This window comes from Nomascus leucogenys, chromosome 22a (assembly GCF_006542625.1).
Source record: "Nomascus leucogenys isolate Asia chromosome 22a, Asia_NLE_v1, whole genome shotgun sequence".
In the NCBI taxonomy this organism is placed as follows: Eukaryota; Metazoa; Chordata; class Mammalia; order Primates; family Hylobatidae; genus Nomascus; species Nomascus leucogenys.
In genome coordinates, this window is record NC_044402.1 from 125,400,171 (window position 1) to 125,415,882 (window position 15,712).

Genomic DNA, 15,712 nt, shown 5'->3' on the forward strand with positions numbered 1-15,712 from the left:
AACCACTCAGTAGAACATGATGGGCCTGTTTGACTGGAGGATTTTAAAGGAGTGTTTTTGAAGGGAGGGAGTGAAAGCCCTATTCCCTGGGCTTGGGGGTTGCTCCTTGGAAATGTTTCCATAGAGCCACCCAGAGCCTTTTGGGCTAAAATTTCAGTTCATATTACTCTTGTTAAAAATTAAAAATTTATCATTTTTTTGGATTTAAATTATTATACAACTTCGTTATTCTTATTTCTTTAAAAAATCACTCTTCTAAAGGGAAAAGTCACATTGCAGAAGACAGGTTCCTTAAAATCCAAGGGAACTCACTAATCTCCATGCAAGTGTTATTAAACAAACTTACTTTCTCAGTCCATGGGCCACACTGTTCAATAAAAAATCCTACAAGTACCACTGTCTTATTTATAACAACAACAACAACAACAACAGCAACACCACCACCACCACCAACAACACTTTACCCACCATAGGTTTAGTAGTTATAATTGCACTACTTTTGATGACATACAAGAAAAGTTGGCAGGGTGCAGTGGCTCACACCTTGTAATCCCAGCACTTTGGGAGGCCAAGGTGGGCAGATCACAAGGTCAGGAGATTGAGACCACCCTGGCTAACACTGTAAAACCCTATCTCTACTAAAATTACAAAAAATTAGCTGGGCATGGTGGCACGCATCTATAATCCCAGCTACTCGGGAGGCTGAGGCAGAAGAATCACTTGAAACTGGGAGGTGGAGGTGCAGTGAACTGAGATTGTGCCACTGCACTCCAGCCTGGGTGAGAGAGAGAGACTCCATCTCAAAAACAAAAATAAAACAAAGAAACAAAACAAAACAAAACAAAAAAAAGAGAAGTTGTCAGCCTAAAATATACCCTTTATGAATTAGAAATATATCCAAGAAGCCAGGCGTGGTGGCTCACACCTGTGATCCCAGCACTTTGGGAGGCCGAGGTGGGCAGAACACGAGGTCAGGAGATTGTAGCCATCCTGGCTAATGTGCTGAAACCCTGTTTCTACTAAAAATACAAAAAGAAATTGGCCGGGTGTGGTGGTGGGTGCCTGTAGTCCTGGCTACTCTGGAGGCTGAGGCAGGAGAATGGCATGAACCCAGGAGGTGGAGCTTGCAGTGAGTTGAGATCGTGCCACTGCACTCCAGCCTGGGCGACAGAGCAAGACTCCGTCTTAAAAAAAAATATATATATATATATATATAATATATATATATCTCCAAGAAACAATGTTGTTATAGTTAGTATATTAATATTGGCCAGGCGTGGTGGCTCATGCCTGTAATTCCAGTACTTTGGGAGGCCAAGGTGGGTGGATCACCTGAGGTCAGGAGTTCGAGACCAGTCTGGCCAAGATGGTGAATGAAACCCCATCTTTACTAAAAATACAAAAATTAGCTGGGCGTGGTGGTATGCACCTGTAGTCCCAGCTACTCAGGAGGCTGAGGCAGGAGAATTGCTTGAACCCGGGAAGTGGAGGTTGCAGTGAGCCAAAATTGTGCCATTGCACTCCAGCCTGGAGTGAGACTCTGTCTCAAAAAAAAAAAAAAAAAAAGAAAAAAAGAAAAAGAAAACTGCAAGCAGATTCCTCTGGAGAATCCTTCATGTTATTGTCATTTAAAGCTATTCTTTGTAAACCTTGCTTAATTATTCAGGCTTAAGCACCATTACCTTCTCCAAAATACTTGGGGAAGGTAACAGTGTAAATTATTTGGTGAAATAATGGTGATTGAGCCATATGGGAAAGTTTTGATCTCTCTCTCACTACTTATTGCTCTAAGATCAATCCTGTGTGCTCACTGTAGTGGCTCTCTTGAGTCTTGTGACTTATGATCTCTCCATCAAATTAATCTTCTCATATGTCCCATCCCCCACCACATGCAGCCTATTACAAGAATAACAAGGGGTAAGGGGAAGACAAGGGAGTTTAGAACTTTTATGAGATTTTTTTTTTTTGGCTGACATTCCTCATCTCCACAATTTACCTGGAACATTATAATCACCCACATTCTGAGCCCACACATGTTTATCTGCCCCATATTCATAGCAGATCCTCTTGTTTGCCCATAGGTTAATCAACTCTTTTTAAATTTTTAAAATTGATACATAATATTTATATATATTTATGGGGTGCAAGTGATATTTTGTTACATGCTGATATGGTTTGGTTATGTCCCCACCAAATCTCATCTTGAATTGTAACTTCCACAAATCCCACATGTCCTGGGAGGAATCCCGTGCGAGGTGTTTGAATTATGGGGGTGAGTCTTTCCTGTGCTGTTCTTGTGGTAGTGAATGAGTCTCACGAGTTCTGATGGTTTTAAAAAACGGGGAGTTTCCCTACACATGCTCTGTCTTCTCTTGTCTGCCGCCAAGTGAGATGTGACTTTCAGCTTCTGCCATGATTGTGAGGCCTTCCCAGCCACGTCAAACTGGGAGTCCAATAAACCTCTTTCTTTTGTAAATTGCCCAGTCTCAGGTATGTCTTTATCAGCAGCATGAAAATGGACTAATACAGTAAATTGGTACCAGTAGAGTGGGGCACTGCTGAAAAGATACTTGAACATGTGGAAGCAACTTTGGAACTGGGTAACAGGCAGAGGTTGGAATAGTTTGGAGGACTCAGAAGAAGACAGGAAATTGTGGGAAAGTTTGGAACTTCCTAGAGACTTGTTGAATGGCTTTGACAAAAATGCTGATAGTGATATGAACAATAAGGTCCAGGCTGAGGTATTCTCAGATGGAGATGAAAAACTTGTTGGGAACTGGAGCAAAGGTGACTCTTGTTATGTTTTAGCAAAGAGACTGGTGGCATTTTGCTCTTACCCTAAAGATTTGTGGAACTTTGAACTTGAGAAGGATGTTTTATGATATCTGGCAGAAGAATTTTCTAAGCTGCAAAGCATTCAAGAGGTGACTTGGGTGTTGTTAAAGGCATTCGGTTTTAAAAGAGCATGGAAGTTTGGAAAATTTGCAGCTTGACAATGTAATAGAAAAGAAAATCCCATTTTCTGAGGAGAAATTTGAGCCGGTTGCAGAAATTTGCATAAGTAATGAGGAGCCGAACATTGTCACCAAGACAATGGGGAAAATGTCTCCAGGGCATGTCAGAGGTCTTCATGGTAGCCCCTCCTATCACAGGCCTGGAGGCGTAGGAGGAAAAAATGGTTTTGTGGGCCAGGCCCAGAGTCCATGTGTTGTGTGCAGTCTAGACTTGGTGCTGTGCATCCCAGCTGTTCCAGGCATGACTAAAAGGGGTCAAGTTACAGCTCAGGCCATGGCTTCAGAGGGTGCAAGCCTTAAGCCTTGCTTGACAGCTTCCATGTGGTGTTGAGCCTGCCAGTGCACCAAAGTCAAGAACTGAGGTTTGGGAACTTCTGCCTAGATTTCAGAGGATGTGTGGAAATGCCTGGATGTCTAGGCAGAAGTTTGGCCCTGGTGGTGGCAGCTGGGAGCAGTAGTGACTGTGGGCAGGAAAGCCTGACCTCAAGGTGCATGGAAATGCATGGTAGTTCCTCTGCTGGGTGGGGAATTGCAGGGGTGGTGCTTGCTTCCAGTGGCTCTTACCAGTTTGCAGTCAGTTGTAGCAGTAGTAGCAGGTGGGAGATGTCAATGGGGCCAAAGGGGTCTAGAGATATAAGGTCTGTTGGGATGCAAAGCAGAATGCCTTCTGGTGAGGGCTGGGTTTCCAGAAAGGTGATGTGCTGTAGCTGCTTAGAACTAGGGGTGTGTGGGACCCAGTGTGAGCTCCCTCTCTGGATCAATGCTATCAAACAATCTCCAGGTACCTCCTATGTTAGCCTGAGGGCCCATGAGTGTCAAGCAGCTCTCCTGTGGCTAGGATTGCAGAAGTCTGTGGTGGGAATGTGGATCACTGGGGGTCTCTCACTTACTGTTTGCCCACATTAGGGATCTTCTCCAGGCTTCTAGATGGTCTGGCAGAGTAGGCTGCCTCACTTCCTTCTCCTTTGCCTTCCATGTTTGCTGTCACTTCTCTGCTGAATTCTGCTGTTCTATCTTAAATTGTGTATTCAAAGTGTGATTATCTACTCACTATTTTGATTCTTCTTTGTGGAGGAGGTGAGTACCAGATGCTTCTAGTTATCTTGAAGCCCCTCCCAGATTGGCCTTTTAAACCCTGATTAATTTTTGTCATGCTCCATCTCAGGCAGATGACCTCCTGGTCAGGATGGGGTTGTGTTCTTTAAGTAGTCCCTGGATCTTCTAGTGAAGGCTCAGGACATGGCTGAGTGGATGTGCAGAGGACTGGTTCTCAGATGCCAGCTCTTGTCATTCCTTACACTTCTCTCCATCTGCTTAAAAAAATCATGATCCTACATAAACTTTCTTACATTTTAAAACTTCTTTTATTAGTATTACATGCAGCTCTCTCAGTAGCTCTCAGACTTTGAATATTGTCTGAGCATCAGGTCTCATTGATGTCAGTTGCTTTGTAATGATGTAAGAAGATAGAATGAGTAGCTTGGATGGCTGATTGGAACTCGTCAATTCAGGACTATGATATGACATATGTATATATACCACTCTACAAAGTACCCACATGTCCTCCTGCCTTTTTTTCTAACAACTTGTTCAGTAGCTATTATACTCACCTCTTAGAGGTGAGGTTTAAAGAGTTTAAGTGATTGACCCAAGGATATACTGATTTGAGCCTTCAGACCATTATCAGGTATGGTTCTTCGTAACTTACTATGCCACCTAGATTTAAATGAATATGTTTAGGGCTGGCTTTAGGCCTAGATACAGGAGATGATTGCTCATGCAGTGAGATGGTGAAGAGGGGGTATGGGTGGAAAAGAAGTTCAGTGGTAGAATATCTGAAAACTTAATATCCCCCAAATCAGAAATTCATTCTCTTTGGTTAAAGATTGTCCTTTGAAGCTATTAATTTCTCTCAGGAAACCATAGCTCTTTTCCCTGTAATCAGCCATTTGCATTCTAGTTTGAGCTGAATTAGTGTTAGTCTTGAGTGGGGTTCACAGGAGTGGCAAAGACACAGAAAATGGGCTGCCATTCCTAAAGCCAGTGCCCAGTACCTCATAAGATGCTCAAACCTCCCAGGAGCAGAGGTGGCCTCACATATTCCTTCTCAACCCAGTATTTGAGGAAACAAGTTCCTTTTGATTGGAGTTGACATTTGAATTGGAGTCCCTTTGGAAACAAAAAAGGCATGGAGTGAGAAGGGGAGGGGTTTCTGTTTAACCAAGGTGGGCCTGGGCGTAGGCTGAGAAAGGACAGTAAGTAGCAGGTGACAGGAGAGGACAAGAATCTAATGGAGCTTGGAGCAAAGAGGACTTGGGAAACTTCCAAATAAAAAGATCATGTTGTTAACAATTTTGCCTAAGTTTGCTCCTGCAGATAAACATATCTGGTATCAAATACTTCAGTGGCAAAACCCTGCTCAGGCTGAGAGCTGAAAAGAAGCCAAAATCCAGTAAACTCTGATACTTTCAAAATACTCCCTGATGAAAGAGGTTCAAGGACACTCATTCCTACAATGAAGTCTGGTCCCCCAGTCCATCTTCCTCCGCTTCCCATTCCCTGCCCTAGCATTTTCTCTGGAATGACTCCATCCAATACAACTTTGAGAATTTGACTCCAAAACTCTGAAGGGCAGGTCAATAGGTCGAACTGCCAAGATTACAAAGATTAAGACACAATCTGCCATCAGGGGTGCCATGACAGGATTGGAAGAAAACACAGACAATGACATGATAACTGATGACATAACTGAGGAGAAGAGGGAGATTGGTGATGCAGGCAAAACCTGCCAGTCATGGGCAGAGGATGGAAAATCCAGACATGCTAGGAACAGAAGCAAAGCCTCAGGGAAACCTACTGACTTAGCCCACTCCCCAAAAGACAGACTCTGAGGTGGAGATTTACATGCAAGACATTTACAAAGCAATTCCCAATGCTCCTTGGGAATTTGCTTAGAGGGAGGAGTTGAACTGTGAAGCAGTTGCAAGAGGCCTTTTAGTAGGAGCTGGGGAACCAGGATGACCTTTAGAGTCGGGGCAATGAGCGCCTTTGTGCTTCTCATCCTCAACCAGTCATTGAAGTGAGCTTCTGCTGGGCTGGCGATGTGACCTGGAGCAAGAGGGACTCAGTTGAGAGCCACTGGGAGTCCAAGTAGCTGGGGAAACAGGGACCTCAGTCCTGAGGGAGGATCTAGGTATGATTTTGCTGCATCCACTATACATATGAATTAAGCTGGGTCCTGATGTGTATGGGTTAGATTTGCATGGTTGGAGAAAAGGGAGAAAGGGACAGGAACTTTTTTTTTTTTTTGGAGACAGAGTCTCACTCTGTTGCCCAGGCTGGAGTGCAGTGCTGCCGTCTCGGCTCACTGCAAGCTCCGCCTCCCGGGTTCACGCCATTCTCCTGCCTCAGCCTCCCAAGTAGCTGGGACTACAAGCGCCCGCCACCATGCCCGGCTAATTTTTTGTAATTTTAGTAGAGACGGGGTCTCACCTTGTTAGCCAGGATGGTCTCGATCTCCTGACCTCATGATCTGCTTGCCTCTGCCTCCCAAGGTGCTGGGATTACAGGCGTGAGCCACTGCACCCGGACTGCTTTTTTTTTTTTTTTTTTTTAAAGTGGGCAGAACATTGCAGCTCTAGTGAAGGTTATGCATAGGCAAGCAGACGGGATATGAAATTAGGAGGAAGGCAAGGGGCTACCTGCAGAGAATCTTGAAGGCCAGTCATGCCTGCACTTCGTATTTTCTCAACAAAATATATTAACATATAACATTTAATATATGGTATATAGTTTTTCACTGCTATAAGTGTAGGGGTGGAGGATATGGGGGCTACTTGTAATATGAGCAAATAATAACTTTGATTTAGTATCATTTTGTCACATTTGTTCTCAAATATTTCTTATTTCCTAATTGCTCATGGGAGTACTGAAATCCTATAATATATATATATATTTGGCTTTCTGGGGTTTGACTAATACAAGATGATAAATCATCCACCTGCAAACATGGTTGGACCTCTTCTGCAGGGAGACCAACATTCAGGGTTCTAAAAGCCAAGCCTTCCCAGCAATGTTCTCTCCATCTCCCTGTGACTACATCCCGCAGAAAGCTGTCATCAGGAAGGAAACATGGTGATTGGACCATTTGTATTGGTTTCTAAGTGAGTGTTAACACAGGAATAGAGATGTACTATGTGAGGTTTGGATAATGGACACTCATTTGTAAGGTAATTGTCACCAAAAATAGGGGATTATGTTAATTTTTTATAGTCTGGGCATTTTGCACTTTGAAATGAGAATGAAAAAAGAAGTAGCTACTGAGTGGGATGATGAATGAATGAGGGGACAGAGCCAGGGCTGACATCCCAAGTATTAGATCCACGTATTCTGTGTTGAATCCTTTCCAGGGTAAATTATAGAGGAAAATGCCATTTGTCTTATTTTCATCCTTTCCATCTGTAGAACTGGAAGAGTTACTACCATTTTTTATTGAGCTTATTTTGAGGAGTATTAATTTAACTTTATACAAAGATGAAAAAGAATGTAAAATAAGAATTTGGTTTCTTGGCAATTGAAAATCAGGTCACTGTTTTACAAGGCCTTATCATCCGTACAGTCATTTTCTTAGGGGTAGCTAATTAGCAGAGGACCCAGTGGAGTTTTTATACCCAGTATGTCTAAGAATCATGTGGGCCTGGGTACCGGACTGCACTTCAGGAGGTTCTATTTCAGAAGTTTTTATGGCACAGAGAAGTATGCATTTTAACAAGTGTTTTGTCTGATTCTGAAGCAAGTGGTCTTCTGTCCATAAGTGATTACTACAGTGAGATAGATAATAAAAGTTTGTTTGAACTGGGGTCTACACATGCCTGTGGGATCTAGGCAGGAAATATAAATAAGAGGGGCTGCCTGGTAGAAGTTGATTAGGGCTTGGTGCATATTGCTGCAAGCCGGAAACCACATGTAAATGGGGCAACAGTGTCTCAGTTTTCACTTATTGTGATGGGGGAGTGCAATTCCAATACTGCTAAGTGGCCTGAGCATTCAACAGATACCAGAAAGCTGGAAATCTGTACAAAGTCTCCTAATATTTAACTGTTGACACCTAATTGAAATAAAATAAAGACTATGTGTTTGGCAGATAAAATATGTATGCTGGATTCCATCTCTGAGCAGCCAGTCTGATGCGTCTGGTCTAGAGAAAGGAAGAAATAAAAGGTGTTGGGATTGTGCAGGGTGACTTTCAATGCTGTTAAGGCAGAGTGGTCTTAGGTGATTCTCTTCAGAGCAGTTGTATTTAAACTTCTTGTTCTATGAACAGTGTCAGGGGCAAAACGGTGTCATGATCAAAGATATTGTGGTTTGTGATGCAAAAATAGAATATTTGGCACCTAACACAGGCAGAAAGATCTATTATTTTCAATTACTTCCTTAGAGATTTTTTTGGAAGATTTATTTTCAGATTTGGAGGCAACCCATTGCCAACCATGTCCTGAGGGCATGGGAGATGGGTGGATTGGCATGGGCAAGAGGACTTGAGCCTACAGGTGGGAGTTAGGTGGGAGATGATATTGGAGGCAGCGTCTTCCTGGGTGCCTGGAATAGTAATGTCTAAGGTGGCCTAAAGCTACACATGGGGAAATTAAAAGAGAAGACCTGAGATGCTGACCCAGACAGTCAGGAACCAAGATAACTGGAGCCAGAATGAAACTGGGAATAATGCTTTGGGCCAGAGCTCATCACAGGGCAATCTTTTCTAAATAAAGAAGTGAGCTCTATTCTCGAAAAGAATAGTTAAATGTGTCTTGAGGCCAGGCGCGGTGGCTCACGCCTGTAATCCCAGCACATTGGGAGGCCGAGGTGGGTGGATCACCTGAGGTCATGAGATCGAGACCATCCTGGCTAACATGGTAAAACCCTGTCTTTACTAAAAATATAAAAATTAGCTGGGCATGGTGGTGCATGCCTGTAATCCCTGATACTCGGGAGGCTGAGACAGGAGAATCACTTGAACCCAGGAGGCGGAGGCTGCAGGGAGCCGAGATCATGCACTGCACTCCAGCCTGGGCAACAGAGCAAGACTCTGTCTCAAAAAAAAAAAGTGTCTTGAGGGATCAGAGTTCTCACCCAAAATATCTTTCTATCCCTTCTGTGTACTCCAAAATTTAAATATGTATTCCAACCCCTCACCTCCCTCCTCACCATCATGTACTGACATGGCCAATGGACTTGCATAGCAGAAAGATGAGCTCAGCTGAAGTCTCCTTCTTTGAGTCTGGGGCTTTGGAATGGCTGCTGAAGGTGAGTACGAAATTAGATTCTCTAGCTTGCCTTCTGCACCTAGAAGCAGCTCAGTTCAAGTCCATGGCAGCCAGTATTCGCTAGGGGAGGGAAGTGGGCCAAAGGGTGGAAAATGTCAGTGGTTCCCAAACCTAGGTCAGCACCTATCAGTCATAGCTCTGATAAGCTCATGACACGGCGGTAACAAACAATCCTGAATCATAACACAGCAAAATGGTATTTCTCACTCAAGACTATATGACCAACAGCGTTAGCAGGGAGTGTGTGTGTGTGTGTCTTGCTCATTGTGGTTTCTTGGGTACTGAGGCTGACACAAAGGTAAGTAAATCAGGGCTCCAGGTACATCAAAGGTAAGTACATCAGGGGAAGGGGCTGGGAAGAACTACTTACTGGCTTTGAAGCCTCTGCCTGAAAGTAACACATGATACTTCTGCCTACATTTCAATGGTTATAGCAAGTCACATGGTCATGCTTGCCTTCAAAAGAGGCAGGAAAGTGCAATCCTACCACAAGGTTACAGCAGAGAAATGGAACATTTGTGATCTCTCTGAGAACCTCCACAAACCTTAAGATTCGGATTCATTATATTTTCCCCAAGTCATTCTAAGTCTCTCCTACGTTTGGAAACCTCTGATCTACCCAGTTCATCTTTGGAGGAACTTCTTAGCTGAGATTTGTGTGCTTTCTTGGCTTCTTGGCAAGGCATCCTAAGTATTGAGTATAGATTTGCATTCAGTAGATGTTCAATGAACCATTTTTTCTCAGTAACTCACCCACTCTTCAAGAGGAAACCAAATGCAAAGTAACTGTATTTTTTATTTCTATGAACAATAAAATACTTTCATAATTTCACATCCCATTGCTTTTAAGAGCACATATATTACAAATAAAGGAACCCCACAAACTTTAAAGATTAGTATTTATCAACACTTTTGTACACATACACAAATATTTTAATATAATGGCATCTGAAATGTTATTCATATATTTTAGTACTGTCATAGTATTAACTAAAAAGGATCTTTTAAATTTGGTAAAAACCGTATATTTTACAATCTTTTATTTACATCTGAAATCTGCTTAAATGTTACAAAAACATTCACTTTAACCTTTAAAATATGTGTACTAGGACTGGGGTACTGACCATACAATAACTGACAGCGAACTTAGGGTTTGCATTTGAGCTACACGTTCACTGGAATTTCATGGCAAATATTCAACTTGGCTTGATCAACACTGCTCAAAGAAAAAAATTATACAAAATGTGCAAATTCAGAGGTTGGCAAAATTCTGAAGCTAGCGAGGTAAACAAAAATATTAACACCATGAAAACTTCGAATAAATTAAACCTATCTTTCTCTTCCCCGAGATTAGCTGCAAATTCAGAAAGTTCTCTTAGAGGTGGGTCTGGTGGGTCTGATGCTGCAGAGCCCTCAGACTTCAGCACTAGATGAGATGGAAACCGCGGGTAGGGCCGGAGTTGCTTTGCTAATTACTCGAGTGCAGGTTTGGTCCACTCCGCGCTTTGACAGGTCGTCCCTGCCCGTAATCTTAAAACAGGAAAAAACACAACGCAATGAAATAAAATAATGCAGAGGTTAATGTTAATATCCCAAACACAAAATTAAAACCCAGAATAGAGGTTTTCATTCCCCATAGGGTAATTTATTCAAATTATAAAAAGACACATATCAAAGTGGATCTAAAGAATTTTTCCCCAAGACCATGTGCTAGCTTTAACTTTTGGTGAAAGTTAAAATATTTTCACAATCCTCTTCTGCTATCTGACATAAATTTATAAATGTTTGCATGAAACTTACAAATATAGCTGAGTAATTCTAGGATTTTATTCTATTCTAAAAGTTTATAATATATATTGTCAGCATCTGTGAAAAAAGGGAAACATTAGAAACTTTATTTAAATGTTTGCATAAAAGGAAATATAGTAAAAAAGTCTTGGCTGGGAGTGGTGGCTCACGCCTGTAATCCCAGCACTTTGGGAGGCCGAGGTGGGCAGATCACGAGGTCAGGAGATCAAGACCATCCTGGCTAACACGGTGAAACCCTGTCTCTAATAAAAATACAAAAAATTAGCCGGGCGTGGTGGCGGGCACCTGTAGTCCCAGCTACTCGGGAGGCTGAGGCAGGAGAATGGCATGAACCCAGGAGGCGGAGCTTGCAGTGAGCCGAGATAGCACCACTGCACTCCAGCCTGGGTGACAGAGTGAGACTCCGTCTCAAAAAAAAAAAAAAAAAAAGTCTTGACCTGATTTTAATTTTGAAAATAATGTTAGTGTGCCTAAAAAATACTTTATCAGATTGTTCAAATAATGACGTGTAAGCATAATAACAACAGAAACTCCAGATACTTTTAAAATATATTTTTGTACAGAAGAGATTTCTGTACAAATAATTGTGAAGATTTTTCCACTAACTTCACACATTGTCCCACTGTGCCATGACCTTCATCTCTACTCTTCCAAGATAGAATCGCTACTTCTGTTCCCCAAAGAGCACTCAGCTGAGTGCATCCTATACTACTAATAAATTCTCCTTATGATCAATATCACAAAGCTCTGAATTAATAATCTGGCTGATGATGTGTTCAAAGAGTAGACTCCAGGTGCAGTATACCTTTGCTTGGCATCACACCAGATTAGGTCTGTTCCTTTCTCTGTATTTTCTATTGGATACCCATCATCACAGTTGATTTCACTTTGCTGTTATTCTTACTGAATGTTGAAACAGACTCCAAATGGGCATCTTATACTGATGCCTAAACTGAATGCTTCTATGCATTACTTTGGCCTCAAAGAAGGCTTTCATGTTTTTTGCTATTTACTATAAACAGTATGGAATTTTGGCACCTATAAAAGCAATTATTACCTGCTGGTCAGTGACAACTCAAACTACTTTATCTCAACATCTCCATTTTACACAGTAGCATCCACTTTATCTTGTCTTGTCTCTTTCCTTATACTGAAGGTTCCTTCATTAACTAGATGTCTTCAAAATACTCCTCTAGCTAATACTTTTCTAGACACTTTTGGAGTGAATTGCATATGTAGCTGAAACAGCAGAAGGACGAACATAACTACATTTTTTAATTTTAATCATGGGGCCTTTACTCATTCCTGAATGTAGGCTGGGATCACTTTGGAGCACTGATATAATCTGAAAAAACAGCAATCATGTAGTTTTTTTTTTAGAAGGAGTCTCGCTTTGTCACCCAGGTTGGAGTGCAGTGGCATGATCTCAGCTCACTGCAACCTCCGCCTCCCGGATTCAAGCAACTCTCCTGCCTCAGCCTCCCAAATAGCTGGGATTACAGGCACCTGCCACTACACCCAGCTAATTTTTGTATTTTTAGTAGAGACGGGACTTTACCATGTTGGCCAGGCTGGTCTCGAACTCCTGACCTCAGGCAATCTGCCCACCTCGGCCTCCCAAAGTGCTAGGATTACAGGTGTGAGCCACTGCACCTGGCCTCATGTAGTTTTTAAAACTAACTCTGGGATTAAAGAAGTATGTAAACAACTTCTATGTTTTTTTAAAGACTATGTTTTTTTAAAGATTTATAGGAGCGTTGTGACCTGACCAGGACAAAGAAGTTTGCAACCTCCTCAGACCCTTGCTCATGCCCAGATATCTGTGGTCATCAGACACTTCTTGATTTCAACCCCCTTCTTTTCTCCCTGCCCTTAACATAAAAAGAGCCTACAACGTGTACCGAGTTAAGATGGCACTTTAGGATGCTGGATCACCATCTTCATGTTTTCTAGCTCTTTGAATAAACCTGCTTTTCCTCCCATCAACTCTCACTTCCAGTGTTCGGCTTTTGAGCAGACAGCAGCCAAATCTGGGTTTGCTTACACATAATTAATTCTATTTTTTTATTTCCTTTTTATATTTTAATGTGTAGCTATCCATTCTAATTGTTTCCTTTTTTTTTTTTTTTTTTTTTTTTGAGACGGAGTCTTGCTCTGTCGCCCGGGCTGGAGTGCAGTGGCACAATCTCGGCTCACTGCAAGCTCAGCCTCCTGGGTTCAGGCCATTCTCCTGCCTCAGCCTCTCCGAGTAGCTGGGACTACAGGTGCCCGCCACCACGCCCGGCTAATTTTTTGTATTTTTAGTAGAGACGGGGTTTCACGGTGGTCTTGATCTCCTGACCTCGTGATTCGCCCGCCTCGGCCTCCCAAAGTGCTGGGATTACAAGCGTTTAAGACACAGTTTTGCTCTTGTCTCCCAGGCTGGAGTGCAATGTGATCTTGGTTCACCGCAACCTCTGCCTCCTGAGTTCAAGCGATTTTCCTGTTTCAACCTCCCGAGTAGCTGGGGTTACAGGCGTGTGCCACCATACCGGCTAATTTTTTTTTGTATTTTTAGTAGTGACGGGGTTTCACCATGTTGGCCAAGCTGGTCTTGCACTCCTGACCTCAGGTGATCCACCCGCCTCGGCCTCCCAAAGTGCTGGGATTACAGCATGAGCCACCGTGCCCGGCCTGTTTCTATTTTTAAGTGTTCAATAGAATTTTTTTTCTTCATCGTAATGTTGTATGTACCTGTTTTCAGAATATGTGCATGAATAGATAGGTATGTGAAGGTATTCCTATAGATGGAGACCTAGGTGACAAATCCCCGTTGAAGTTCAGAACCAGGAGAAGGTGTATATTTCCTGTGGACAGATCTTTTTATAGATCTATTTCTATAACAAGCCCTGTGCAATTCATCAGTTTCTTTTCTTTGTGTCAGTTTCCATGAGGCATAGAGTCAAGTTTTGCTTCTTTTAGCAAAGGTTTCCTGGAAAAGAGATGATTTTTCTCTCCCCTTAATCACCTGGTCCTTGTCTTTATATTTTTGTTTTAGCACTTTTGGGTACAGCATATCTTTGTTTTGGAAACAAATCAGTTCAAATATATTTTAGAAGTTGGAGTATGAGTTTTCATTTTAAAAGCTACGTTGTTAACTTCAGTTTAAATCATGAGGCTTTCCCCCCATTGACCTACCTTGAAATGGAAATGGAGTTGTTCTAATTAAATAAAAACTTAGAGAGCACTAGCTACTAGGGAGGTGACTACAGAGACTGAATGGCTAGGAAGAGAGGGCACACCAGAAGGCCACAAAGGACAGAGTAGACATAAAGAAAGAAGAACATACCACTTTTGCTTACAGTACTGAGGGAAATACTAGACACAGAGGAACAGAAGCTGTATAAACACGGACCTCGACAGAGCTGCCAGGAAAAAAGAGAAAAGCATTTTTGTCCAAAGTTTCTAGGTGAGATGTGATTTACAGTTGGAGACAAGCATTCCTTCACCACCTTCCTGAACTTTCAGATCCATTGTTTGTTCTTTTTATTTCACTCCCAGATTTATGATTTTCCCCATTCTATCAAGTCATCTCTCCTGAGTACTTAATTCCTGTCACCCCTCAAATAGCCTAAACCGATACTACCTCCACGAGGAATCCTATCTATGGCAATTCATTTTCTCCCATATAACTTGGTCAACCATTTCTTTCTCTAGCTACAATGGGGAGTTAAAAATCAGGATGGAAGAAGATGGAAAAAAACGAAAAGAAGCAATATGGGAAATGCAATTAGAAAAAACAGATTCATACAACACACTTCATGGTTTGTGAGTCGTATTAACAGTGCCAGGCCATTTAAGGAAAACAAAGGAAATGCATCTTCAGTGGGTGGCTACCATGTATGAAGCACTACTGGGAGACTAATTCAAGTTCTGCCCCTCAATTTTTCTGTAGAGAACACATCTAACTCCTGGAGGGGAGCAAGGGTGATGAGATGTCCAGGTAGAGTATGGAGGTATGGATTCTAGGAACTAGGCCAGGAAGCAACACTTGGCTTTCAACCAGTTGATTTTTAGCCACCCAAAAAGTACCGAGATGACTGAATGCCCACATTTTGTGTGCAGCCTTACAGAACATGCTGTACACATCCCAGACGTCACGGATAACTTGCTTGTGGGGTGGGTGGTTGAGTTTTATCTGAATTCCGCACATCTGCAGGAGGCCCAGCCTCCGTAAAGGCAGTCTTGGGGGTAAATAGCCATGACTAGTCTTGGGGTTCATCGTGAGTATAGAGCAGAGACCCCCTCAACTGTGGACTCCACATCGCAGCCTCGGGGTTGTGAGGTCCTCAACCAGGGATGGCGGAGGGTGGCAGCAAACCCTCATGGGAATGCCACCCAGTGTTTAATGGGACTCACATAGTCTAGAAAACCAAGGGTTCATGTGGACTATGGAAAGTATCTAGGTTCTCATAATCTTTTTCTATAGATTTTCCCCCAGCCTGACCTCTGCTTTGGGGCACGAGGTGGTGTGTACAGGAGAGAGAACAGATCAGCACCATGGTGCTGATGCAGTGATTTCTGCAG

The 15,712-nt window shown here is 42.6% G+C and overlaps 1 protein-coding gene across 4 annotated transcripts in view; it reads right to left on the bottom strand.

The window, feature by feature from the left end:
- Positions 1–10,113: 10,113 nt before the first annotated feature.
- DOCK10 (dedicator of cytokinesis 10) overlaps positions 10,114–15,712 on the bottom strand; it is a 279,722-nt gene continuing 274,123 nt past the window's right edge. For 3 of the 4 annotated variants that reach the window (XM_030802799.1, XM_030802797.1, XM_030802800.1), the window contains exon 56: positions 10,114–10,867. In XM_030802799.1, the coding sequence (XP_030658659.1) occupies positions 10,751–10,867 (117 nt within the window). In that variant the 3' untranslated portion in view covers positions 10,114–10,750. Of the gene's footprint in view, positions 10,868–14,474; positions 14,551–15,712 lie in introns of all 4 variants that reach the window. The other variant, XM_030802798.1, reaches the window with a different exon arrangement.